Source organism: Alternaria novae-zelandiae (genome assembly GCF_023758075.1).
Source record: "Alternaria novae-zelandiae strain BMP 2774 chromosome Unknown scaffold_17, whole genome shotgun sequence".
In the NCBI taxonomy this organism is placed as follows: domain Eukaryota; kingdom Fungi; phylum Ascomycota; class Dothideomycetes; order Pleosporales; family Pleosporaceae; genus Alternaria; species Alternaria novae-zelandiae.
The window spans coordinates 108742-134548 of record NW_026056977.1 but is presented as its reverse complement, the minus strand read 5'-3'; the positions used below and the strand labels follow the sequence as shown (position 1 = coordinate 134548).

The window sequence follows — 25807 nt, the reverse complement described above, 5'->3', positions numbered from 1 at the left end:
TTGAGCGTATGGTGCGGCTATCCGCTGATAGCCAAGGCATCCATCGCTCTCACTCACTCACCATGTCTTCGATTCCCGGGAATTCTTAGGTTCATTAGATGGCTCCCGCATCGAGATCTAGCTCACCGCTAAGGACGACTTGACTTTGCCTGTTACGAATATGACACATCCGCTGCCGGGCCGTTCGCTTGTCACACGCAGGTAGTGAAGAGCTAGAGCGCTTGGAGAACAGCGTACTGCACTGTGCATGACTAGGTCGGCGTCTCTACTGTAGCCTCATGGCGTGCCTTGGTGAAGATATTGTGACTGCACATCGGTTTAGTGCCGAATGTTGTATGAGTGATCAGCTGGATCCACAGAGGCCTTCATAACGGGCGTACATATTGCATGAATATGCAGCTAGTCGGCCCATCATATGTTAGGGGGACTACGCAATCTGTAGCGCCTAGCTCGCTTCTGAATACAATACGATCGTTTGTACTCAGCCTTGCGGCGCGTCCCAGACTTGATCGCTTGCATCATGTCAAAAATCGAGCGGCTCGGCTATGACAGCTCATGGGAAGTCGGCAAGAGGCATGATACCGTTTTACAGACACGGGGCCCTGTAATCACACACGTGGGTCGTGTGGGGTCGGATCAATCTCTGTATCGGGCCTGCGTGTATTCCTCAAGGAATTTTCACCCTGCCAGTGCTGCGTTCGCAGGTGGCTTTCGTGCGACGGACGGACAGGGGAGCGTAAACGTCGTCGGGGCATTGATAGCGATCCAGACGTGGCGATACTTTCCGTGAGCACCTAAACCTCCAAATGCTATATTTGCGGTGTAAAGAAGGATCGCTGGGTTGATGCGTGCCTGTTCGCAGTGTCAGCTAAGCTGAGTATACTTGACGCCAGAACTGACCTTCTATGGTAGACTGTGTAATGGACGGCTTTCGAAATTGTTGCAATACACGTGAGCTTAGATGGTGTACTACTAAATTGCGGCACAGGCTGAAGAGGGAGTTCCGCCCATCCTCACTAGCGTGTAGTCGGTGAAGTAGAGGCATGTTCCGTGCTTGGAATGTGGCGCATGGGCCGGACAAGGTCGCCCAGCCCTGAGCATATATCTCTCGGTAATTCGTATGGGCCGGCTGTGAGCACTGGTGGTCAGCGCGTGACAGCAAACCATGGCCACTTTCAAAGCGCCTCGATATTGCGCATGAAAACCGAGTTTCTCTTTCGAAGGGATACTTTCCGTGCAGGATTTGGTACGATCGCCAGTATTTGTGGCGTTCAATGTAGCGGGCTCGAATGCTGAGCTCTTCGAATGCGTGATAGCTCCCATCTCCCCCGAGCTTATCCATGCTCCAGAATCTAGAGCATTCACCAACATCTATTGATGAGAAGCCGCGACTGCGACTATATAATTGAATCGTTGGTACTCATCGCTCCGGGAGATCGTGCCGCGCCCAGCGGATGAGATCCCGAAGGCACGTCGATGAGCTTGCGGGTCAGTACGGCAGGGCTTGCTCGCTTGAGGCTGTATGGGCATGGAGAAGAGCGCAGATGGCGACAGTGACGACATGGTGTTCCAATGGGGAGGTCTCGTCCATGGGGCCTGATCGGTGAGCGAAAGCTGGAGTGAAACACGAGGTGGGGACAGGGATGCCGGATCGAGACTTTTGCAATTTTCGTGATGCTTCATGGCTGCGCCCCTATGTGAAAGAGCTATCGACGATCCATGAGGAGTAGTTAGGTAGGATGTTAGGTTTCCTTACAGGTGTAGCGACCGCGCCCTTGCTCACTTTCGCTGCTAGCTCGTCGTTAGTGGCCAATGAGCTTCAAAGGGGGTCGAAATCATTTGCGTCTGCAGGGATGAGAGCACATGGCCTTTTCATGCACGTCACAAGCGCTACAAGCACTAGCTCCGGCGCACGCCCATAAATATTATCAGGATGGCCCCAACGCGCGAGCATTTCCAGTCTCAGAAATGGGAACGCCTGGTTCGGCTGTCTCTTCTCTACGACACGACACACGACACTCACCAGATGTCTTTCTCCGCACCTGCGCACCAATTTCTATGAGTGCAGTACCCAAAAAAGACTATCCGCATGAATTCTTGTCAGTGTTCGGTCTTTCCAATGAAGAGTTAGTGTCTGGCAGGACAGGACAGGGTACGTTATCGCTTGTATCTCATCAGCTGAAACAGTAGACCATGTTTATACTTTCTGAACGATCTATCACGCAAGCTGCTAGGGAGTGCGAGCCTGAGCCACTCCCAACATGGATTCGGATATTATACTTCTCTTTGGATATCACATTCGTTGCCTCGGGAGATCTGAGCCCATCTCGGCTTCATGTCGGCTTTGCAGCATGCAGAAGTACACACCCGGCACTGTGAATGTGGACCTGGGTCCAATATCTGAAGACCTGATGTGGGTATGCGTCGGTCTGGACCGCGATGGATCTTTCAAAAGGAATGAGGGGGTGTGAGGAACGACGAAGACTCCGGACGTACGGCAGATTTGGGTTAAGCTGGTGTAGGATCCAACTGCCCTGGACCCTACCAATCCCTCTGTACGCGTACGACTACTGTACCTAGGTGTGCATTCGATAGTCAGAACCAGTATGTTGGCATCGCGAAGTGCGTCTTGCTGTCGACAACCACACGGACCGAGATAAATCTCCCAAATACGACTTGGACAGGGAACAGGGACTCACAACTAGATAGCAAGGACAGATTAGTATCCAGACATGTAAGATGTAGCCTCACTGTCATTTATTCATTTCAGTACGATTACTCATAGATCTCCCTAAGGCGATTGAAAGCAATCACCACCTATCGTAGCTATTCCTATAGACTTGATAGGTGTTTGTTCTATGTCAGATGACGTCATATTCTGCCCAGGCTGGCTTCGAGCATCAAATATCTGTGCCGACCATCCAGCCGCAGTCGGCCCTGTAAATATTTGGATTCACCATACCTAGGTACTGCTGAAGTTGATCAACGCTCTACCTACCAACATTCGAGGATATAACGGAAATAACTATTGATTTTCAGCGTAGACGTCACTACCGCGTATGATGCAATGATGGAACTTCAAATATCTACCCACAAAACAAAAGCAACACAGATAGGCACAATACGCTGAACAAGAGTTAGACCGTAAAAACACCTTCAGCAAACTCCACAATGCCGCCATCAGGTCTCGCAATTCTCATCGGAGCCGGACCCGCTACTGTAAGTCGTCTTGCAGGCCCCGCACCGAACACACGCGTCTAATGAAACACGTCTAGGGAACAGGAATAGCACGCATCCTCTCATCACCCGCCCATGGCAACCTCGCCGTCGCACTCTTAGCCCGACGCCCCGAAAATCTCCAAAGCGTCATCTCTACAGTCCGCTCCGCCAACGAAAATGCGGTTCTCGAGGCCTTCCCAAGCGACACTTCGAAAGCATCTCTAGAGAAGGCATTTGCAGACATCAAAGCACACGAGAGCTTCAGGGGGCTGAACCTGAAGCTGGCGATATACAGTATCAAGCATTCAAGCAAGAAACCGTTCTTGGAAGAGACGAGGGAAGACTTTGAGGATAGCCTGGAGACCTATGTCGGAGGGGCGTTCACATTTGCGCAGGAGAGTTTGAAGAGATTCTTTGCGGATCATGGTGAGACGGGCTTGATGGATGGAGGGGAGAAGAAGGGCGTAAGCAGAATCGTTATAACTAGCTCGTTGCATGCAATACTAATTCTTGACAACAGACGCTTATCTTCACTGGCACGCTCGGCGCGCTTCGATGCAGTGCCCAGTTCGCTGCATATGGTGCTGGACGTGCCTCTGTCCGTCAATTAGCGCAGACACTGGCCCGTGAGATGAGCGAGAAGGGCGTGCACGTCGTACATACGATCGGTAATGGTGCGATTGCAGATGAAGACGGAGAAGATCAAAAGGTGGGCAAGAAGATGAGCGCCGATGCTGTTGGTGAGACGTATCTTTGGCTGCATCAACAGAAGCCTTGTTTGTGGACACATGAGCTGGACATGAGGCCCGCTTGTGAGAAGTTTTAGAGGTGTTACCAGAGCCCTTGCTTCTGCGATCCGCGGATTCTATGATAGAGGCAAGACCGACTGCATTTCATGATTGATAGAAAGGCTATAGAAATGTAGGAATATGCATGTCTGATCACCTGAGAAGGAATTGGGAACCAGAATCGGGTCACTCTCTGTCTTATATGTCTTACGTCCGTGACCAGTGCAGTCCCCAACCTGTGCGCTTAGAGATGCGATCATCCCAGACTCCTTGCATAATGTACTCGGGTTGTAGTTGGCCTCGGAGTGGTCCGCTGTTTGTTTCGTCGCCATCGTCTCGGACATAGTAGAGAGTGTGGTGTAGGGGTTGAAGCACAGCTTGCACGGATGAGTAACATCACTTGGGCATGTGTAGGTGAGCTCACTTGGCACGATGCCAATGTACCGTCAACGCAGCTATGCCAGACTATGGTGTATGGGCTGATGTATTGGGATAGTTATAATGTATATGTTCTATCAGTGAAACTGTCCGCCAGCAGTACCACTTTGGGGTGTGATATATCGTCAGCTTTGGCCCTTGCGACCCCTGAGCGCTTTGAAATCTGCAATTTGCTTCCGCGTCTTGATCCCCCTTAAACTTCTTCCTGTGGATGATGATGCATGTGTGATAACAGGTTTCGAAAGCCCAACCAGCCTCGCACATACATGACTGATGAACACCTTCCACCTGGTCTTCGCATACCGTGGTCTCCTCATAATGGTGAAGTCCGTCTCCCCTGCAACACGGTCATCTGCATATCGTAGTGAAATTGTAGTCTGGCTGAGCTGATGTGATGAGGGTATTGAATATCCAAGTCGCAGTCCTCTTGTCTGCACCAAACGTTCTCTGCACCAAATGTTCATCTCCACTTCGTAGCTTGTGAACCAGCCTGCAATAGCACAGACAGGACATACTTGGAGACCGGTCTTGTGTCGTGCGCGAACAGGAAGCCCAAGGTCTCACGGACCGAAACTGGTGAGCAAGAAGTCGACTTCTGGAAGTTCTTCCTCTTCGCGCGAGATTGAGCATTCTCATTTCTTGTACCTCATGCAAGGAAGAAACTGGATAGATGCGCTGCAATCTATTCTAGTAAAAAAATGAAATTCAGCCAGCTCCTAAAGATACCTAGGTAGGGAAGACTTCTATATTATGTACTTCTGACTATTGTTTAGTGTTTCCCTGAAATAGAGTGCTTGCATGAGCCAAAGAAACCAAGACTGTGAGTACTCTGAAGGGAGAAGAGATGGAAGAGTGAGGTGTGGGTCCACAACGGGGTTCTTCGGCACGGCCATGATGACGTTCCGCGCGGGCGCTGACGTTAATTCCATTGATCCAAGCTTGCCTAGCCAAAATCTGCGACAACACACCACAACATTGAGCAGCACAGCAGAGCGTGCTCGACAACCACCCATCCAACTAAATCACCCCCACAGATTTGGAAAAGATGGCGCCAGTAAACACACCCGTACCACAGGGAATTCCCTCGCCGCCACCTGTCCGAATTGCCGTCGACACGAACAACTCGCTGTGGGATCGGTTGAGCAATTGGGCTTCAGAGAACAAGGGTGTCGTGTACACGATTGCGGGTATAACACTGGTTGTCGGTGCTGGTGGGGCTGTCTACTACTTCTCCAATGATTCAAGAGACAGCGCGGCAGACACAGCGGCGACCAAGCGCAAGAGGCAACGCGAGCGCAAGCGCGCAAAGGAGAGGGCCGAGAAGGACTCAGCGCCAGAGAAGTCTGCAGAGTCTGGTAGGTCGATGCAGCTCTCTGACAAGGACGTCCACTGATGAGAAAATAGAGAAGAAGGCATCTGTAGCAGAAACAACCGAAGACAAGCTCCCAGAGGTTGACGAGAACAGCGTGGGCTCGCTCTCGGACGAGGTGCGACACATGTCCTGTAAAATCACCCTCAAGGGCGATGACTGACGATCCGTAGGACCGCAAAGACTATGCCGCAAAACTCAAGGCTGCAGGCAACAAGGCCTACGGGTCCAAGGACTACAACCGCGCCATCGACCTCTACGGCAAGGCCATCCTCTGCAAGCAAGACCCCGTCTTCTACTCGAACCGCGCCGCCTGCTACAATGCCATGTCTGAGTGGGACAAGGTCATTGAGGACACGACCGCCGCCATCAACCTCGACAACGAATACGTAAAGGCGCTGAACCGACGAGCGAACGCATACGAGCAGGTCGAGCGCAACAGCGAGGCCCTCCTCGACTACACTGCGAGCTGCATTATCGACGGCTTCCGCAACGAGAGCAGCGCACAGAGCGTCGAGCGTCTGCTTAAGAAGGTCGCCGATGCCAAGGGCAAGGCCATTCTCGCCTCCAAGGAGAAGAAGCTGCCCAGCCCAACTTTCGTCACAAACTACCTCCAGAGCTTCCGACCGAAGCCAACACCAGAGGGCCTCGAGGACGACGCCGAGCTTGATGAGGAGAGCGGAAAGGGCCAGTTGCGCAAGGGTCTGAAGGCCATGGCCACCAAGACCGGCGATGGATACACGGAAGCTGCGGCAGCTTTCGACCGCGCAGTCGAGCTCGGAGACCTTGGTGAGCACGAGGCTTTCGCGTATAACATGCGCGGAACCTTTAGCTACCTCAAAGGCGACAACGAAGACGCGCTCAAGGACATGGACAAGAGCATCGAGCTCCAGCCCACACTAACACAGAGCTTCATCAAGCGTGCGAGCATGCACCTCGAGCTCGCCAACCCGGAAGCTGCCGAAGCCGACTTCGCCGCCGCCCTCGAACAGAACTCCAGCGACCCCGACATTTTCTACCACCGCGCACAACTACACTTCATCAAGTCCGAGTTCGGCGAGGCCGCAAAGGACTACCAGAAGTCCATCGACCTCGACAAGGACTTCATCTTCTCGCACATCCAACTCGGTGTCACACAATACAAGATGGGCAGCATCGCCTCGTCAATGGCCACATTCCGCCGCTGCATGAAGAACTTCTCCCAGGTCCCCGACGTATACAACTACTACGGAGAACTACTGCTCGACCAGCAAAAGTACCAGGAAGCCATCGAGAAGTTCGATACCGCTGTCGAGATGGAGAAGACCAGCAAGCCCCTCGGCATGAACGTCCTGCCCCTCATCAACAAGGCGCTCGCGCTCTTCCAATGGAAGAACGACTTCGACGACGCCGAGAAGCTGTGCGAGAAGGCGCTCATCATCGACCCCGAATGCGACATCGCTGTCGCAACCATGGCACAGCTGCTGCTGCAACAAGGGAAGGTCACAGAGGCGCTCAAGTACTTTGAGCGTGCGGCCGAGCTGTCGAGGACAGAAGGCGAAATCGTCAACGCTCTCAGCTACGCCGAGGCAACCAGGACACAACTTGAGGTAAGCCACAGGATCCACACTTCACACCGAAGCAAATGCTAACTCTCGCTATTAGGTGCAAGAAAAGTACCCCAAGCTCGCTTCGAGACTAGGTGCCATGGGCGCGGCTGGCGGTGGCTTCGGCGGCATGCGATAAACACCCTACTTCCTTCCTTCCTTCGATCAAACCATGATACACACCTTTTCTCCATCCCCCTCTTCTACGCTCTTCTCACCCCTTTGTTCCAAAATGATGTATTTAGTATTGGGCACTCCGAGTGTGCGGAACTGCAGAAGTTTGGAAAGCTCCTCCATGAAATGAGTTGGCCGAAGGAGAAATGGAATATGCGTCAAAGAGAGTAACAACAATGGGCGTTTATTTTGATGCGATAGCTCTCCTGCTCCTGGTGGTTGTGTAGTTGTAAATGTATGAATGGTAGTTGATGTACGATGATTACTGTTACTGCACTCGAGACAAACGTGCTGTTCACTAGAGAAACGACATAGTTGATCTAACAAGATATATTGAGTGTACTTATACTACACTGGTATCAAAGCCTCATCCGTACATTTGCCCTCTATAAGCGGTCTATACGTTCACGGAACCTGTGCTATGCATATCCCGTCGTTCCAACAACGCCACCTCTATCCGTGTCATGACATGCTTGGTGACTTACTCCCCGCTCAACTGCAGAATAAGGGTGCTAGCGACGTCCAAGAAAGGAAAGGGACTAGTGACAATCTTCTCTCCCTCCTGTCGTCCCGCACCGACAAGCTCCGTCCGCTCTCGTAGGATATCCGTTCCTCCCTCGCGAAGCTTATTCGCCAGGTCCTCGGGTAGCGGTTCACCCTCACCCAGTCTGCGCCAAATGCCTTGTTCGTCGTCCCATCCGTCTTGGTGTGGGTTCTGGTGACTTGAGGAGAGTGCGAATGTGTCGAGGGAGGGGGTCGCTTTGATTTCGCGGACGAGGTTGGACACGAGACGTTCGTAGCCGGCGCATTTGAAGTCTACGACGAAGAAATCGCGGTCGATACTGTACAGTTGAATGGACATGTAGATCCAGACTGCTTCGTCGGGGTAGGGGTGTTCTTCGCTGATGGAGTTTGCACGCTCAGATGGAGTCAGGCCTTCTATGCCGTGACTGATACTTGATGCACTTGCGTTGGTGGAACTGCGCCTGCGAAGCCCCGAGGGGTCGTTGGCGAGATCGACACGCGACGAGTGCGTGGAAGACGGATGTGCGACACCGGGTGGGAACATGCCTTCTTTGCGGAAGCGGGCGTTGATGACCCATGGATCTTCTGGCACGTGGTAGCCCCAGTCGTTGGTGTGGTTGTAGTGCCTCTTCTGTCGACCTCTCGTCTCCTGCTCATTCGTGTCCTTGTTACGTACGGTAAGCGGCTCACGATGTGGTGAATTTACCCTAGCTCCCTGGTCTTCGTGCGATGAATGCGATGATATCGAATCTTGCGAATGGCTTCGCGATTTCGGCGGTGAGCGGTCATCAGGGTTCTGAGAAGTACTACGGCTGCGGGATCCGCTCCTGCCACCTGCTCGGCGTATTTTAGGTACTTCCCAATCGGCGCCCATGGCTTTCAGAGCCTTGAAAATAGCAAGCATAGCCTCTGCAGGCTGGTTCCTCGACCTTATACCGAACTGCCACTTGGTCGCTCGAGGCTTCTTGGCTGGCAGACTCGTCATAGGCTCGGGCTTGTTTCTGCCTGCTTCTGGCATCGTGCGGAAGTTTGGCTTCAGCCTTCTCGCTGAGATCTGCCTTTGTTCTTCAGTCTGTTCTGGAGTTGGTGGGAGACCATCATTGTCTTGGACCCTGCTGAGTGGTCTCGGGTGACCTTTCATGTAGGCTTTGTGGTATTCTGTGAGACTGCTTGGCAAGATAGCGACTGTGCTCACAGGACTTCTTATATTTGCGAGTTGGCTGCTGGCGTTCGATCCTTGACGTGCCCGTTCGTGTTCCGAGTTCGATGGCGGTATGAATTGGGGTCGAGAAGCAGCGTTCAAGGACTGAGGCCGGAATCGGTCCATATGACTGTCGTGCGTAGGAGGCGACATTTGATCCCATTCAGGACCCGTCAACAAGGCTAGAACCGATTGTTAGCCGCGTACAAGTTAACAGAGAGGGTGGCTTACGATTCTTCCGCATCATCTCGTTCTCGCGAACGATCAAGTAGGCATCCTTTATCGCACTAGGCTCATCGCGTGCCAATGCATCTTGCACGTCATGCTTTGCGTAACCCATAGTCTTGCCGAGCTTCGACACGACATTCTCGTGCAGCGCCTGTACACGAGGAGCATCGGCCGACGGCGCGAGTGCCTTAGGATCGATCGCCTTATTCGGATCCGCCCCACTGTCGAAGAAATCCTGGGCAGGTGGTTCGAGATACGGAGGCAGGTCTTTGGTGAACCAGGGATCTTGCCGTAGTTCGGGGATCGTGATGCGGTGTACGGGGTTGACCATCAACATCTTCCTGATCAAAGACGTAGCGCCCGGGGATAGATAGCTTGGGGTGCTGTACTGCCCAGCAGCGATCTTTTTGAACAGCGTCGGAATATACTCGTCGTCGAAGGGTAGTCGGCCCACTAGGAGAACGTAGAGGATGACACCACAACTCCAGACGTCGACTTCTGGACCCGCATACAACTTTCCGGATATAACTTCGGGCGCGGCGTAGTTTGGACTTCCGCAGCTCGTCTTGAGAAAGTTGCCGTCTGTCATGATGTTGCTCAGTCCGAAGTCGGCGATCTTGACGTTGCTGTCGTCATCGAGTAGGAGGTTCTCTGGCTTCAGATCTCGGTGGACGATCTTGTGTCTGTGGCAGTATTCGACGGCGCATACGATCTGCTGGAAGAACTTGCGGGCCTGGGCTTCCTGCAGCTTCCCGTGGTTGACGATGTAGTCGAACAGCTCACCACCGGCGTACTCGAGGACCATAATAATTTCCGTCGGCGTGGTTATGACGGTGTAGCTATGGACAATCAGTACATGAAGTTCACAAACATGCAAATAACCCACAGCTTGATGATATGAGGATGCCGTAACAGCTGCAAGTACTGGATCTCGCGCTCTATCCTGCCTGCCATGTCTCGAGTGACCAGGCGCTTGCGGTTTATGATCTTGAGCGCCACCTTCTGGCCGCTGACCTGGTGGGTGGCCAGTTTGACCTTACCGAACGAGCCCTCACCGAGTGTCCTGACTATGGTATACTGTCCGAGGCGCTGGTTCGCCTTGGAGTCCTTGCTCTTGCTCTCCTGCACGGCTGTACCGAGCGCAGTGGGCGGCGCGACGGCCTGGTCATTGGCCCTGGTGGTGCTTGCTGCGCCCGCTCCTCGCCGCTGGGCGGGCATGGAGATGGAGAGCTCCTCGAGGTCCTCGTTATCGATTGCGGCCGACATGGTGGGCGTGGTATGAATGCGACGGCGGTGGGAGAGTGGGGCGTGTCGTGCGTCGGAGCGCTGGCTGAAGCCTTAGCCGGGGTGTTCGGTGGTGGTCGTCGGCGGGGACTGTACATGTAGTGTGAGCAGGTGTGCCGATGCAGGGCTGAGCCAAACGGGCGGGAGGCATCAGAAGCATGTGAAGACGGGCGCGCCTGTTGGGAGAGCTCATTTCCGCCCGTGCAACGGGTGACTGGGGAGACAAGGGAGGAGCTACTTACGTCACTGCTGTCTGCTGCTTTACAGCGGGGCGCGCAAGCCGTGGTTCTGGGGCTCGGTGCTGGGAGTCGACGGCGCTTGGCTCACTGCCCCGCTACGACGCGGCGAGGGCCACCATCAAACAGGCGTAAGGCGAGGGAGGAGTTTGGTACACGATGGGCGTGCGGGCGGCGGCGGCGGCGGCGTGCGACGGAGCGGTGGGAGGGTGCAGGCCGGTGACACGGGTTATCGATTGCGAGATGGACGGCTGCAGTGGAGCGATGCTGTATGTAGCGGGGTGCGGCCTGGTGAGACACGGAGTGCGTCTGCGGTCGAGGGCGGAGGGTGGGAGGATTTGTACGCGGGCCAGGGCTCCGCTAGGTGAAGAAAAAGATGGAGTTATGGGGAAGCGGACTAGGCGCAAAAAGTGACGGAGCTTGGGGTATCGTGAAGCCCCTCTTGGCTCTGCCTGCGGTTGACCAGCCCGCCGCGCCTATCGCACCCCGTCACGGCTGCAAGGGCAATCGCAATGACACGAGCAAACGGAGACCCGGATCGGACCAAGTTATTATCTACTGTAGTGCTTCCATCGCGTGTGTTACAGCAGTCAGCCCGCACATGTTGACTTGCATGAAGCACAGCTCGCTCCCGCCTCCACGCGAGCCCTCCACGTCCTCGTGACCGCTGCCCCATGGGCATTCCCAAAAGTCCATCCCCAGCTAAGCTTCTCCATACATGCCACTTTGCCAATCACGGCTGCAGGACTCTACTCCACCCGTTCATCATCTCATCGGAAGCAGAACATTCGACCGAGTCCCCTCTGTTGGACCTCGCGCCGGGCAGCACCGTCGACGTATGCAGCCTCGCCCTCGCTAGTCGAGCTTGCACTACTGATCTGTTTGCCCTTGCCGTTTCCAAACACCCTCAACAAGACGACCATGCTCCCTGCGCTGAGTATACTGGCGCACAGGATGGCAATCATGACAAAGTTGCTGTTGCGATACTTGTGCGGGCCGTCTTTGGCATCTTCAGGCCACCCAGAATATAGTGCGTAGGTTGTGAGGATACTCCCCAGATTACCAAGTCCAGAGACGAGTGCGGCGGCTGCCGCTACGCCCACTTCTCCGTGGCGGGGCTGGAAGATCTCGTTGGACCAGGCCATGCAAATCGGCACTGTCGGCCCAAGTCCGAAGCCAATCAGTAGGACGCCACCGTAACGCGACCAGTCTTTGGCGAAGGTAGCAATCAGAAGACCAGCGATCTGTATCACAACAGCAGCACTAAAGAAGGCAGGTCGATGGTGGTGGAAACGGTCCGAGAAGGGCGTCACGATTAGAATAGCGATCAGATCCATCTGTTATAGTCAGCCTCAATTACCCCAGATGACTTCGGGCACTTACAATCCAGATGGGTGCTGAGAGCAAACTTAGCTGGATACCTGTGAGGCTCGGGTTGATGCCGCGGATGATGACAGTCGCGTATGCCTGTGTTCCGTTCCCAACACCCACTACACCAAAGTACATGACAACGAGAGGGTATATCCTCCAGTCGATGACGACGTGCCAGAGATCTTTCATCGTCCACAGCTTGCGACTGTATACGCGGGTGAGATCCTCGTAGTGAATGCGGGCGTCTTCACCTTCCAGGGCTGGTCTGCCTTCTGGCAGCCACTTCATCCATCCAGTTCGCTGGCGTACTTCGCCTGGGGGTAGTGGCCTGTCAGGAAGCCACCACAGTAGCGATATGCCGACAATGAAGCCGACGATACCGTACAGAAGGAACATCCACTGAAAACCAACTAGTCCACCTACTCCATCCATCTTCTGGAAGCCAGCCGAGACCAAACCCACAACCGCCGCGGACATTTGAGATGCTGTGAAGTAGCGCCCGATACGCTTGCCGGTACGAGACGGAGGATAGAAAAGAGTCAGGTAGTATGACATACCCGGCCACATGCCTGCAATAACGATACCAAGGAGTAGTCGAAGGAGGCTGGGCTGCTGTCAGTCTCGTTCAAAATCATGTGTCTTCACGACTTACTAAAGATTCCAGGCAGCGTTCATAGCCGTCAGGCACATGCCAATGATACCAACGCAGGTCACGATGCGACTCATCCATGCATGCGGGCTAACCCTTGACATGACGAGATTGGAGGGAAGATCGAAGATGACATAGCAGACGTAGAACAGCGCCAGACCAGTAGAGACCTGTTTGGGTGTGATGTTGAGTACCGATCCCAGATCGTGACCTTCAGCCAGGTTCATAGTCTGAGCAAGTCCGATATTGGAGCGAATCGCCGAGCATATAAAGTAAAGAATCCAGAATGCTGGAAGTATCCGGCGATCGAGCTTGCTGGGCGACTGTCAGCATAATTCGTGATGAGAAATGTGTGACTTACGAATAGACTCTTTCGATTCTATCGATATCGATCATCTCAGGACCGACTTCGGCATCCCGATGCAGCCCTGTCTGCTTCGCATCGCTAGTTTCTCCGACCCTCTTCTCGATAGGAGCTATCTCCCCAGCATCTGAAGCCATGTTGTACGACTGACGCAGCACGAGAAGAAATGATGAGCCGAAGGCGAAGAGATAGTCCACGGTAAAACACCTTCCTACTTACTTAAGCCGATACACCGTTCGGCTCCCGCTCGAACTGCGTCCGTACTCCCATTCGCCCATTCAAACATTTTGCATGGCTAGTGGGGTAACGCTAGTAATGGTTTGGGGAATGATCATGGCCGGCGGTCGAGACTTGGGTACATGACAACCAGCAATACTCACCCAGGGTCCACACGGGCTTACTGTACTGCACGATCTAGGACTCATAGCAAATTTGTTTGAGCTATCCCGGATATGCCCAGGTGCGGTACTGAACGTGCCTGTGGCTGAAGTAACTTTTCAGCGAAACGAACTAAGACGGAAGGGTCGATGGGCGGCTCGATCTGCCGCTAAAGCGGGACTTCCGAAACCTCGTCATTGTTAGTAATCTACCATCTGAATATATCAGACCCATTCCCAGCAACCAGAGTAAACATACCCTCAAATCTTACAATTGCATATCCTCATGTGTCCCGTACTATATCAGATGCTCGCGAACACATTCGTGCGCTCATCGCGCCGGATACGTCCGTCTGCGCAAACGCTTCGTCTTCGAGGCGCGCGACAGGCGTCGACATTAGCAGAGAACCCACACATCGTATGTACTTCGCGCTGTCAGAAAGGCAACTACTTACCCAATTCAGTACGTACATAAAGATCCGTTCGATCCGAGCAAAAGATTGCTATCACTGCTGCCCACCGAACCTCCCACACCACAACTTGCCATAGGCTCCTGCACCGCGCTCCCTCCAACGCCGCAGAACTTCACCGAGAACCCGCAATTCCTCCCTATCCTCTCCTCCGTGTTCGCGACACATGCTGTCGAAGATCCTTACGTACAATCCCAAGCCGCCGTCTACGCGTCGCCGGGCGGCTTCCACCTCTCACAACCGAATGATGGCGCAGGCGGCGCGAACCACCAAGGCGGAGCGGGAGGTGCAGGCCACGGAGGATGGATACATATCAGTGACTTGAGGAACCCACCAGATTATGGTCGCATCGCGTGGCCGGAGGACATTTTCGGCAGTGTAGAGGTCGACTCCAATGGACAAGTCAGTGGAGGTGATGGAGGCTGGCAGAACAGCGGGACGTACCGGGTTGTGACGAGGGAAGGAATGTGAGTATACCCCCCGAGGCGGAACATGCGAGCACGTTGCTAACACACAGACAGTCTCGGATTGACCGACTTCATGCGCGGAAAGATGGTAGAGAAGCTACTAGATTTAGAAAGGCAGATCAAGCGGAACTCGTAACGTAACGAACGACACGACGAAGGAATATACCCAGGAGGAAGTAGCGCGACTTATCAGAGTCGTTCGTAATCGAATTTCACATGCATAATTAGCCTATGGCCAGTCTATGGGGTATCTAAACACACACAACCACTCCACACAATACCATCTTCCTACCATAACGTGAACTTATCTCCATGCCCCAGTCCATGCCCCATCTCAGCTCAACTCCCCCCTCTCCAGCCTCTCCAGAAACTCCTTCCCAAACTTAACACACTGCTCATACGCAACCCTAAACCCATCATCACCCCCGTAATACGGATCATCAATCTCCTCGCCCTTCTCTCCTCTCCTCCCTTTCCTCATCTTCCCCCCAAACTCGCCAAACAACATAACCTTCCCCACACTCTCCTCATCCACATCGGCCTTCTTCAACTCCCTCTGGCGCAACGCCTCCAAATCCGCTAGATTCTCATCGTCCATGGCGAGTATGTAGTCGAACTTTTCAAAGTCGCTGCTAGGGGAGAATTTGCGCGCCGAGTGACGGTAGGAGGTTATGCCGTTTTTGCGGAGGGTCGCCATGGTGCGGGAGTCGGGGCTGGAGCCGAGGTGGTAGGCGCCGGTGCCGCAGGAGTCGATTGTGGAGATGAGGGGGTGTGGGGGGTTGGTGGTGAGGGATTGGAAGACGCCTTCTGCCATTGTTGAACGGCCTGTGGGGTGTTAGAGGGTGGGTGTGAGGGTATGGGGGAGGGAATGCGCACAGATGTTTCCTAGGCAGACAAATAGGACGGAGACGGGTTTGGGGGATTTAGAATCGCTCATCGTGGTGTTTTGGGGTATATCTCGGCCGGTTGCGTGTTTGGTAGGTGGGAGGTTTTGTCTATGCTTGAGCCTGGTGGAGCTACGAGCGATCTGAGAGGATCTGGGGACGGCGGAGTATCATCGGGATTAGCCTCGTCAGGTAAAGCGATTCCTCACAGCAAGCCTGGCTATTTCCACTCGCAATAGACTAGATGGCATTGCAAGCTGATACACTTCAAGTGCACCTACTTACAATGTCGCAAAAGTAAATCAACTGCACAGTGATGCAGCATTCCTCTACATGGTTGGTGTGCTTCGCCGCAACATGACGTGGGATCGACAGGAACGATTGCTCGAGCACGTCGTACGCGACGACAGGCGATCATCCGTGCATTACAACTCTGGTATGTTTACGGATTGAGGGGTCAGATTGCTTTTACAACATACGCGTAGGCTCGAGCGGTGTGATGTAACCCTCGACAAGGACACCACCCACTCTTGCACTACGGCAACAAACATTTGCGATGAGCAGATGACTTGTCACTTCGGCTGTGTGGGGTCGCCGAAGTCGTTCGAGCTGCTAGAGCCGCATCTGCATGTGCCTCATGACTTGCTGGGATACCAGGTGCAAACTGAAAAGATGACGGCGACAGGAAAGAATCGCCATGTCATCTTGTCAACATGTACTCGCAGCTCTATCGATAGCGATAATTTCCGGCACTTTCACAGCCGTTGATAACCTAAAGCTTTGACAGAAATAGATTCGGGCTTCGTAATAGCAGGGCTGTGAAGTGTGGCGCTCCCCACGATTGCGCAGCGAGTGCTTGCTTGGCAGCTGCTCAGGTGGACGTGAATGTGCGAACCCTCGAGGAGTGAACCTTTCATTGCTGAACTCAATCCCAGCATCTTCATCTCTATTGACTTTGAGGCCCCAGTCGCGCAATCAGAAGAAGCCGGTTACTTGCGCTTTCTTACATCATTCCCTACCCGCCGTTGCTCCACGCAACCGACTCGGCGCGCTTCCGACCCACCAAACTGCACCAGACGTATCTGAAACACGGGCATATACCAGTCGCTATTCCCTCGACGCCTATACGATAGCACACCACAACCGTCGCATCTTTTAGCCTTTTCGCTGGGCAACCCCTTGTACTCGTGTTTTGGCTTGTTCAGCCGTCCGTCGCATTGCCGCAGAAAGATTGAAGGCGCAGCACCAACAAGAAACACACCAACATGTCATACAACCGATTAGGTGAGTAGCATCCTAGCGGATTCGCGGTCGCATGGTAGCGGCCAGTCGATCTTGACACTTTCCACGAACCGCCAAACAAGCCTTTCGCCATCCACGAGGTGCCTCAGCTGTCAGCCAGACTAACGGTATTGCATAGGCGCACCAGGTGGTAGCGACGACCCGTACGAGATGGACCCACGAAGAAACAACGGGCGGACTCCTTCGCCAGGCCAGCCTCTCCGTGGCTATCAACTAGAAGACCGCTATGCTTCACCACAGCCTTCGGGCATCCTCGAGATTCCTATGGGACCCAACCCAGCAGCAGCTTCCGGCGACCGCTTGCCATTACAACCAAGTGTATGTATTGCACCGTGAGAACCAATGTGGCTCAAACAGCGAGATCAGCAGGCTAACACCTGAACAGTACTCAGTAGAAAACATTCCCTACGCAGCAGGCAACTACCACGACGATTACGACCCACGACCGCAACGACACGACTCGGACTACTCTCTCGATCCCCAAGCGCATCACGATGCCTACTACAACCAGCCTTACGACCCAACTCCACACCACGACGAGAGCCCGGGCGCGGGTTACGGAACACAGCCAACACACTACTGGCAAGATGAGGATATGAACAGACCCATGATACACGGCGCCAACTCGTATGGCCCGGATCCTCATGATCCAGAAGACATGGACCCAGAGAACCCGTTTCACGATGAGCCTGCGCCCACACCCAGCCCCGCCCCAATAAAGCGATGGAAGACCGTCAAGGAGGTCCAATTGTTTAAGGGCAACTTGGTGCTCGATTGCCCGATTCCACCGCGGTTACTGAACCAGGTTCCGCATGCACAGCCCCCGGAGCGTGACGAATTCACCCATATGCGCTACTCGGCCGCCACATGCGACCCTGCAGACTTCGACGCGGAGCGCTTCACTCTGCGCCAGAAGCTTTTCGCAAAGCCTAGGCATACCGAGCTGTTCATTGTTATTACCATGTACAACGAGGAAGACGAACTGTTTGCGCGGACAATGATTGGTGTCATCAAAAACATTGAGTACATGAACTCGCGAACCAACAGCAAGACGTGGGGCAAGGACGCGTGGAAGAAGATCGTAGTCTGCGTCGTCAGCGATGGTCGTGCCAAGATCAACCCGCGGACCCGCGCCGTACTAGCAGCGCTCGGTGTCTACCAGGACGGCATTGCCAAGCAGCAAGTCAACGGCAAGGATGTGACTGCCCATATCTACGAGTACACCACGCAGATGACGCTCGACATCAAGAAGGGTGTCGTTGGTGTCAAGAAGGGCAACACTCCAGTGCAGATGCTCTTCTGTCTCAAGGAGAAGAACCAGAAGAAGATCAACTCGCATAGATGGTTCTTCCAGGCTTTTGGAGCGGTGCTGGATCCCAATGTCTGTGTGCTTATCGATGCTGGTACAAAGCCTGGCAAAGATTCCGTCTACCAGCTATGGAAGGCATTCGATCTTGAACCCATGTGCGCAGGTGCTTGTGGTGAGATCAAAGCCATGTTGGTGCATGTATGTACACCAATTTCTCTTTCACATGGCAGTCTAGGTATAGCTACTAACAAATACCAGGGCAAGAAGCTTTTGAATCCGTTGGTAGCGACGCAAAACTTTGAGTACAAGATGAGCAACATTCTGGACAAGCCTCTTGAATCGGCGTTCGGTTTCATTTCTGTGCTTCCCGGTGCTTTCTCGGCCTACCGTTACGTTGCCCTTCAGAACGACAAGACTGGACAAGGACCACTGGAGAAGTACTTTGCTGGTGAGAAGATGCACGGCGCCAACGCTGGTATCTTTACAGCCAACATGTACCTGGCCGAGGACCGTATTCTGTGTTTCGAGTTGGTCTCCAAGAGGAACTGCCATTGGATCCTGCAGTACGTCAAGTCTGCTACCGGAGAGACGGATGTACCGACTACCATGGCCGAATTCATCAGTCAACGTCGTCGTTGGTTGAACGGATCCTTCTTCGCTGCTGTCTACGCCCTGGCCCACTCTTTCGACATCTTCCGCAGTGATCACTCTTTCTTGCGCAAAACCATGTTCCTCGTTGAGTTTGTCTACCAAACCATCAGCATGATCTTCGCTTGGTTCGCCCTCGGTAACTTCTTCTTGGTCTTCCGCATCCTCACTGCTTCTTTACAAAACGAACTCGGTACCGCGGGTAAAGTTCTCTTTATCGTCTTCGAGTGGCTCTACATTGCTGTTTTGATAACGTGTTTCATTTTATCACTCGGTAATCGGCCCCAAGGATCCAACAAGTGGTACATGTCCATGGTCTACTTTTGGTGCATCATCATGGCATATCTCATGTTCGCGTCCATCTTCATCACCGTTCGCTCCGTACAAGGACAGATCGAAACCAACGGCGGCTTCAACGCGGCAGATCTTTTCAAGGATAAGATCTTTGCTACATTGATCATATCACTGCTGTCGACGTACGTCATGTGGCTAGTGGTCTCCATCATCTTCTTGGACCCATGGCACATGTTCACCTCTTTCTTCCAGTACCTGCTTATGACACCCACCTACATCAACATTCTCAACGTCTACGCCTTCTGCAATACTCACGACATCACTTGGGGTACCAAAGGAGACGACAAGCCGGAGAAGCTTCCTTCAGTCACCACCAAGGCTGATGGTAAAGCGGATATTCAGGCACCAACTGACGATGCCGATCTCAACACCCAATACGAGACTGAACTCCGCGTCTTCAGCGCAAAGTGGAAGGAAGAGAAGAAGGTGCCGTCAGCCAGCGAGAAGCAAGAAGACTACTACAAGGGTTTCCGATCCGGTGTCGTGCTCTTCTGGATGTTCTGCAACTTGGGTCTATCCGCCTTGGTTCTGCAGTCGGGTGGCCTGGAGCTCACAGTCAGTAGTCCCGACGAGGCTCAGAAGAAGCAGAACGACGCTGCCACCATCTATTTGGCGGTAGTACTGTACAGTGTTGCCGGTTTGGCTGCTTTCAGATTCATTGGAGCTATGTGGTTCTTGGTTGTGCGAATGGTAAGTGACACCTATGAGACATTCAGTTACCGTTATCCAAGATATACTAACAACATCTTAGTTCCGCGGTGTATGATCAGTCATTATTCTAAGTTTGACGTCATCATTTGGAGTTCAGGTACTGGGTTGGGTTGAGCATGTTGCCGTGAAGGCATTCGGCCTCTTCATTGTGAGGTTCATGACACGATACCAGCTTCTGGGAAAGCACGCGATCTTGGCGTGCAGGATGAGCGTTTACGTATTTCATGAGCCAAATGCCTGTTCAATGTCTTTACCTTATCATCCATACTCGTCGTGTTCATGATTTCATCGTTGCTCCTACTCTTTTCGGTAGGTGGATCTCTCACTGTCGTCCCAAAGCGGCCTTCGTCACGTTACTTTCTCTTCAAACCCAAGTACTCACTTCACCTTCTCTTACTGCATTGGCATGTAGTGAGACTTCCCGTGTGCGGTACACCTGTCTTTCCTCTTGCCGACACTCATCTTCCCTTTCTGCTTCACCTTCACCTGTGTCGTCATCGCTGAGTTTCAGCACGGGCCTGCCGCGTATATCAACAGAGCAGTTGCGCCCACAACAACAATTTTTCAACCCCGACACTCCATCTCCCCTCTTTCAAGTTCTCTCTATCTCCGCTCACACTCGCATTCATCTGCTCAATTCGACGTCAACCTTTGCTTCGCCGACAACCGCAGCTATGAGCTGGGACGACACTGGTGCGACTGCAGGTTTGTGACACCACGACTTCCCTCAGCCTGTACTAACATGACAACAGGCGGTGACTCATCATGGGACCCTGCACCTGGTGGAGATTCTGGCGCCGACGCTGGTGCTGGAGATTCTTGGGGTGCTGGTGACGCTGGCGGTGGTGGAGGTGATGCTGGCGATGACGGCTGCCGAATGTAAGCAAAACACGATCCGACCATACAGCCTGGCTACTGTGACGATACTGACATGTTCTGTAGCTGCAAGCAGACCGGTCACTTCGCTCGCGACTGCCCCGATAAGCCTGAGGGCGGCGGAGGCGGCCTCACTGGCGAGTGCTTCAACTGCGGCCAAGTCGGTCACAACAAGGCGGATTGTACCAACGAGCGCGTTGAGCGCCCTTTCGAGGGCACCTGCAAGCTTTGCGATCAACAAGGTCATCGTGCTGTCGACTGCAAGTCCCGTCGCATTGTCAACTGGTCTGGCGTCCCCGAGATGGATGATGAGGCTGCCTGGATCGCCCTCATCGACGCGGCCAAAGCCAAGGACCTCGATGTCTTCCGTGTCTGCTTGAAGGCATACGCTCGCGCTACCATGGATGCCTTCAGTCTTCCGGGCGTCGAGGAAGCTCTCCGCGAAGATGGACTTGCAGTCTTCCTCATCGCCAAGGAGCAGGAAATCGCCCCCAACATGACCATCATCGACCTCATCGGTAACCCTGATCGCAAGTTCGTCCTCTCTATCCAGTTCTCTGCCAAGCCCCGTCGCGCCAAGATGGCTACAGGCTGGCCCAAAGATCCCGCCGAGAACATGGAGCGTCTTGCATCATGTGGCTACGTCCAGGATTGTGGTGTCCCGATGTGCGGCAACTGTGGTGAGCTTGGTCACGTACGCAAGCACTGCAAGCAAGAGCAGGCTGAGCGCGAGAACACCGCTCCCGAGATCCAGTGTGTCTACTGCAAGGAGAACGGCCATCGCGCACGCGACTGTCCCAAGGAGCGCATCAACCCATACGCCTGCAAGAACTGCAAGCAGGAGGGTCACAACTCCAAGGAGTGTCCCGAACCTCGTTCTGCTGAAGGTGTCGAGTGCCGCAAGTGCAACGAGACCGGTCACTTCTCCAAGGATGTAAGTACACTTGTCTAACAACCCGTCTCTAGTCCTTGCTAACGACCACAGTGTCCCAACGTTGCCGCCCGGGCCTGCCGAAACTGTGACTCCACCGAGCATATGGCCAAGGACTGTGATCAGCCCAAGAACCCTGACAAAGCCCTCTGCCGCAACTGCGAGAAGACCGGTCACTTCTCTCGCGACTGCCCTGAGCCCAAGGACTGGTCCAAGGTCAAGTGCAACAACTGCCAAGAGATGGGCCACACCATCAAGCGCTGCCCGCAGCCGGTTGCCGAGGACGGTGGTGATGGCGGTGGTGGCTGGGGCAACGATGCCTCTGGCGGCGACACTGCTGCTGCCGCTGGTGGAGATGCTTCTTGGGGTGATGGTGGCGGCGCGACTGGTGGTGGTGGCTGGTAAACGGTCTCAGCTATCTCGACACAGGCGACTATGGTATGAACGAACGGTGAAAAAATGCGTGTCAGCATGCTTCTGGTAGCGAATTGAGTACGTGGTGGCTTTGGCTGCCCAGATTTCTCTAGCTACAAAATATGATCAGCTTAAAGGTTCACACCTCGCCGTAGTGACCCATGCATTCTCGCAAGGTTTGCTTGACTCTCTTCAGCCCCTTGCACCCACTTCGGATAGCGGTCGTTGTACCAATTCGATATACCATCATCTTCATCGCTCGCAATGGCATCCGCAAGACTCAAGCCGTCGATGATTGAAGCGTTTGCTCCATTACCTCCCAAAATAGGCTCTGCATGTGCTGCATCACCCAACAGACACACGCCACGCTTCGCGAGCAAGTCATGCAATTCAGGCAACGGCGTAGACGTTATCCGCATCAGCCAGTGCAGTATCCTATCGCTGCGCATACTCTGCACATCGACCATCGCCGCGTAAGGATAACCAAAGATCTTCTGAGCATGGACTTCCTTGAAGAACTCCACAGGTATCTTCTCAGCCGCATTCGTTGACCTAGCAGGATTAAACAGCGGATCCGTCTCCCCACGCGCCTTCCGCGAGTAGATCCAACTAACCCACACCTTCTTATCCTCCTTCTTATCCACATTAACAGTAAGCACTACATCCCCTTTGTTCGTCTGCCAAACGTTCCTCCCTTGGTTTCCCTCCGCCCTGCCCCCAAAGATACTGTTGAAGTCCTTCCGCATGATACACCTCTTCCCGTAGTACACAGCATAAGGCAAAACATCCACTCTTGACTTCTCCGGCAGCAGCAGTTTGCGTAAACTGGAATGCACACCGTCGGCGCCTACGACGAGTTCTCCGCCCTCCCACGTCTCGCCATTGGCAAAGCGCAATCTCGGTCCCGTGGGCGTGCTTTTGACTGATTGGAGGGAATAGCCCAACCGGATATCCAGGTCTTGACTTAGCAGATCTTCGAATATCGCGCGATTGGCGCGGAAAGACGTGGAGGTGTCATATAAACCGCCGTGGCTGGGTATGTCTATGTTTTCGCCATGTTTTCCTACTCCGCCATCTTCGGCGTCGATGGCGACGCGGGCTTTGAATGCTGTGTCACTGAGATTCAGGATTTCCAATAAGGGTTTGTAGGCGGTGGAGTGCAGGGTGATGGCGTAGTTGAAGCCCCGGCGGTTTGGAGGCGCTTTGTCGAAGACTATGCTGGGGATGCCGCGATGGAGAAGGGTGCGGCTTAGGGTTAGGCCGGCTATGCCTGCGCCTATTATGGTGATGGGCTGTTTGGGCATGGTTTTGGGGGCATTTGGAGAGGGAGTGATAGGTTGTTTTGTTTTATTGGAGGTGTTAGTAGGATGGCGATAGCGGATGGGGATGGCTTGTGGTGATCGGACCAATCAGCGGGCTGTGAAGTGTGGGTACAGGTACGAGTCAGTCCACGGCTCTATTAATTTCTGAGCATTCATACACGCAGTATATTCAAGTCATGATCGTCGAGCATCACTAATATAAGGGTATTTCGCGTATTTTGGAATTGGTAGAATTATTCATTAGACATACACCACAATAGTGACGCTCTACAAGTAAATGTAGCACAGCGGCTCTCCGTCCAGCGTGCTCATCATATCCTCGATAGTTGTAGGGTCCAGATTGAGGTAGTTCATCTCAATAGGGTCGTCAAGCCTAGCGTCACGGCTGGGTGGCTGGTTGAAGATGGTGATGGTGCCAGCAACGGACTTGGCCTGGTCGAGATGCAGCGCCTGCCAAAGCCACCATACGCGGTCGACCATTGCGTGGTGTAGGAAGAAAGCAGGGTCGTTGGGGCTGCTGAAAACATCACCGCCATCGCCTCCAATTGCGAAGTGGCCTGCGCCGTGCATGCCGAGGAAGCCGTCAGGGAAACGTCCCTGGAGCTCGTCTTGGAAGCGTCCAACGTTCTTGGAGGCTGTACCGAGAGTGACGTTGTAGAGGTTCTCAAAAGTCATCCATGTGGAGGATGCGTAGGAGGTGAGATCTCTCTTTGCGCAACGTGGGTTCCATTCGAGTGGCGACTTAACGGGTACCTCACCAGCCATTGCTGGAGAGACAGGACCAAGGTTGATTTGCAAGCTGAATTTGTTAGAAATGTCGCATACCATAGAGCTGAGATCCCGGACTTACTTCTTGAACGGACCATCCTTTATGCATCCACCTCCTGCGCCAGAAGGCAGCGCAATCGTGCCTTTGCCGCCTGCACTTCCATTATGCTTCACATACTCTCCATCGCCGCCCATGCTTGTCGCTGAACCATCAAATACAGGGTGCTTGGTCAGGTCATCCGTGTGGGCGAACCAGTTCCAGTAGGGCTGGTAGCCTTTGTATCCGCATTCTTCTCGCAGCGCCTTCTCGTAGCCATGTACAAAGTACCTGTGCCAACTCAAGAAGTTACCGGTTCCGTGGATCGTTAACGTTTGGTTGATATGTTGTGCGACAAAGTCATCGTAGCGGGTCTTTGCACCAGGTGCTAAGGCGGGATCGGATTGAGATGGAGCATCGAACATGCACTGTACGGCACTGATGTATGCTTTTCGCTCTTTCGCACTCATGATAGCCCTTGCGCGTGTGTTAGTCTTATTAGACAAAGAGATGCTTGAGGTTCTTACCAATCCTTGCGAACGGACGCATTGAAAATAGAGCAGCTACCTCTTTTCTCGAGAGTACCATTCTTCTCCGCAGCCTTGAGGTTTTCAAGAGCCTGGTTTTGAAGATCCGAAAGCAAATCCCTCTTTTCAACTGCTAGAGATTGGGCAGCACCGGCGAATGCCAGAAGGGCAGTTGGAAGGCTGGATAGACGCATCTTGAGTGTGACGTGAAGTGAACGAGAAGAATAATTGAGAACGACTTCCGTTGCTTGGCTGAGCGATGGGAAAGTTCATGTGTGGTGGGGGATATGCCTTTTAATATGTTCGACTGCCGATATCGCGCCACCGAGGAGCACCTCAAAGCTCTACAGACGCATGCAGAGACTGGGGTCGGACACTTACAGCCGAAGAGGCGACCACAGGCTATCTCGACTGGAGCCTGCGGATGAGGTGAGGAATGCTAGTCATGGTCGCTGACGGGCGACATTCTAGATGTAGCTGAGGATTTTGGTTGCCTTAGTTAGCATAAACCCGGTGTGCTGTGCGGCGCAAAGGCCAATTGTGGTATTCCCGAGTGGCATGAGCCGGTGGGTGTGATCTGCGAGGTACGAAGGGTTTGCAGATGCAATCTGCAATACACCATCCCTTGGTCTTCGAAGTGGCATGTACCTGTGAGCTCGCTGGATTGGTCTTGATCATGTAAGCCTGTTCGAGGTGTAGAAGCCACCTAGTGATCCTCTCGGATTCTCTTTACTTGCCGTGCGGGAAAGTGATTCTCAAGGCGAAGGACATTGCTGAATGAGAGAGGCCCACCGTCGCTAAGCGAGTATTCGCAGGATCGACGCACGGGTAACATGCTCGTGGGCTTCATGAGCTGCGAGCACGACATCGATTGCTCACACGTGGTACACGTGGTACACGTGGTCGGAAGATCTTATGTACCGACGCAGGTTTGTGATTACTGTGTACATAGGGAATGAAGGGTTTGGGGGATGATCT

General features: G+C 53.5%; 9 protein-coding genes across 9 annotated transcripts; 5 read left to right on the top strand and 4 right to left on the bottom strand.

Moving 5' to 3' along the window:
* Positions 1-3171: 3171 nt before the first annotated feature.
* J4E88_007855 (uncharacterized protein) lies at positions 3172-4045 on the top strand (the record flags this gene model as incomplete). The annotated part of the gene is made up of 3 exons (XM_049401470.1): positions 3172-3219; positions 3276-3683; positions 3740-4045. 3 exons carry the CDS (start codon positions 3172-3174, stop codon positions 4043-4045), a joined length of 762 nt encoding a protein of 253 aa, XP_049252543.1.
* A 1445-nt stretch (positions 4046-5490) lies between these two features.
* Positions 5491-7539, top strand: TOM70 (TOM (translocase of outer membrane) complex component; the record flags this gene model as incomplete). Its single annotated transcript, XM_049401469.1, has 4 exons — positions 5491-5800; positions 5850-5932; positions 5988-7403; positions 7459-7539. The coding sequence occupies 4 exons, from the start codon at positions 5491-5493 to the stop codon at positions 7537-7539; spliced, it is 1890 nt and encodes a 629-aa protein (XP_049252542.1).
* Positions 7540-8055: 516 nt separating this feature from the next.
* Positions 8056-10794, bottom strand: J4E88_007853 (uncharacterized protein; the record flags this gene model as incomplete). The annotated part of the gene is made up of 3 exons (XM_049401468.1): positions 8056-9482; positions 9532-10367; positions 10415-10794. 3 exons carry the CDS (start codon positions 10792-10794, stop codon positions 8056-8058), a joined length of 2643 nt encoding a protein of 880 aa, XP_049252541.1.
* A 1024-nt stretch (positions 10795-11818) lies between these two features.
* J4E88_007852 (uncharacterized protein) lies at positions 11819-13569 on the bottom strand (the record flags this gene model as incomplete). The annotated part of the gene is made up of 4 exons (XM_049401467.1): positions 11819-12385; positions 12432-13023; positions 13072-13383; positions 13430-13569. The coding sequence occupies 4 exons, from the start codon at positions 13567-13569 to the stop codon at positions 11819-11821; spliced, it is 1611 nt and encodes a 536-aa protein (XP_049252540.1).
* A 526-nt stretch (positions 13570-14095) lies between these two features.
* Positions 14096-14882, top strand: J4E88_007851 (uncharacterized protein; the record flags this gene model as incomplete). Its single annotated transcript, XM_049401466.1, has 3 exons — positions 14096-14227; positions 14274-14746; positions 14801-14882. The coding sequence occupies 3 exons, from the start codon at positions 14096-14098 to the stop codon at positions 14880-14882; spliced, it is 687 nt and encodes a 228-aa protein (XP_049252539.1).
* A 198-nt stretch (positions 14883-15080) lies between these two features.
* Positions 15081-15683, bottom strand: J4E88_007850 (uncharacterized protein; the record flags this gene model as incomplete). Its single annotated transcript, XM_049401465.1, has 2 exons — positions 15081-15571; positions 15623-15683. The coding sequence occupies 2 exons, from the start codon at positions 15681-15683 to the stop codon at positions 15081-15083; spliced, it is 552 nt and encodes a 183-aa protein (XP_049252538.1).
* Positions 15684-16895: 1212 nt separating this feature from the next.
* J4E88_007849 (chitin synthase I) lies at positions 16896-20009 on the top strand (the record flags this gene model as incomplete). The annotated part of the gene is made up of 5 exons (XM_049401464.1): positions 16896-16914; positions 17051-17250; positions 17318-18439; positions 18500-19933; positions 19995-20009. 5 exons carry the CDS (start codon positions 16896-16898, stop codon positions 20007-20009), a joined length of 2790 nt encoding a protein of 929 aa, XP_049252537.1.
* A 619-nt stretch (positions 20010-20628) lies between these two features.
* On the top strand, positions 20629-22166 carry J4E88_007848 (uncharacterized protein; the record flags this gene model as incomplete). The annotated part of the gene is made up of 4 exons (XM_049401463.1): positions 20629-20659; positions 20707-20833; positions 20897-21764; positions 21816-22166. The coding sequence occupies 4 exons, from the start codon at positions 20629-20631 to the stop codon at positions 22164-22166; spliced, it is 1377 nt and encodes a 458-aa protein (XP_049252536.1).
* Positions 22167-23764: 1598 nt separating this feature from the next.
* Positions 23765-25023, bottom strand: J4E88_007847 (uncharacterized protein; the record flags this gene model as incomplete). The annotated part of the gene is made up of 3 exons (XM_049401462.1): positions 23765-24296; positions 24348-24779; positions 24830-25023. The coding sequence occupies 3 exons, from the start codon at positions 25021-25023 to the stop codon at positions 23765-23767; spliced, it is 1158 nt and encodes a 385-aa protein (XP_049252535.1).
* Positions 25024-25807: the final 784 nt, after the last annotated feature.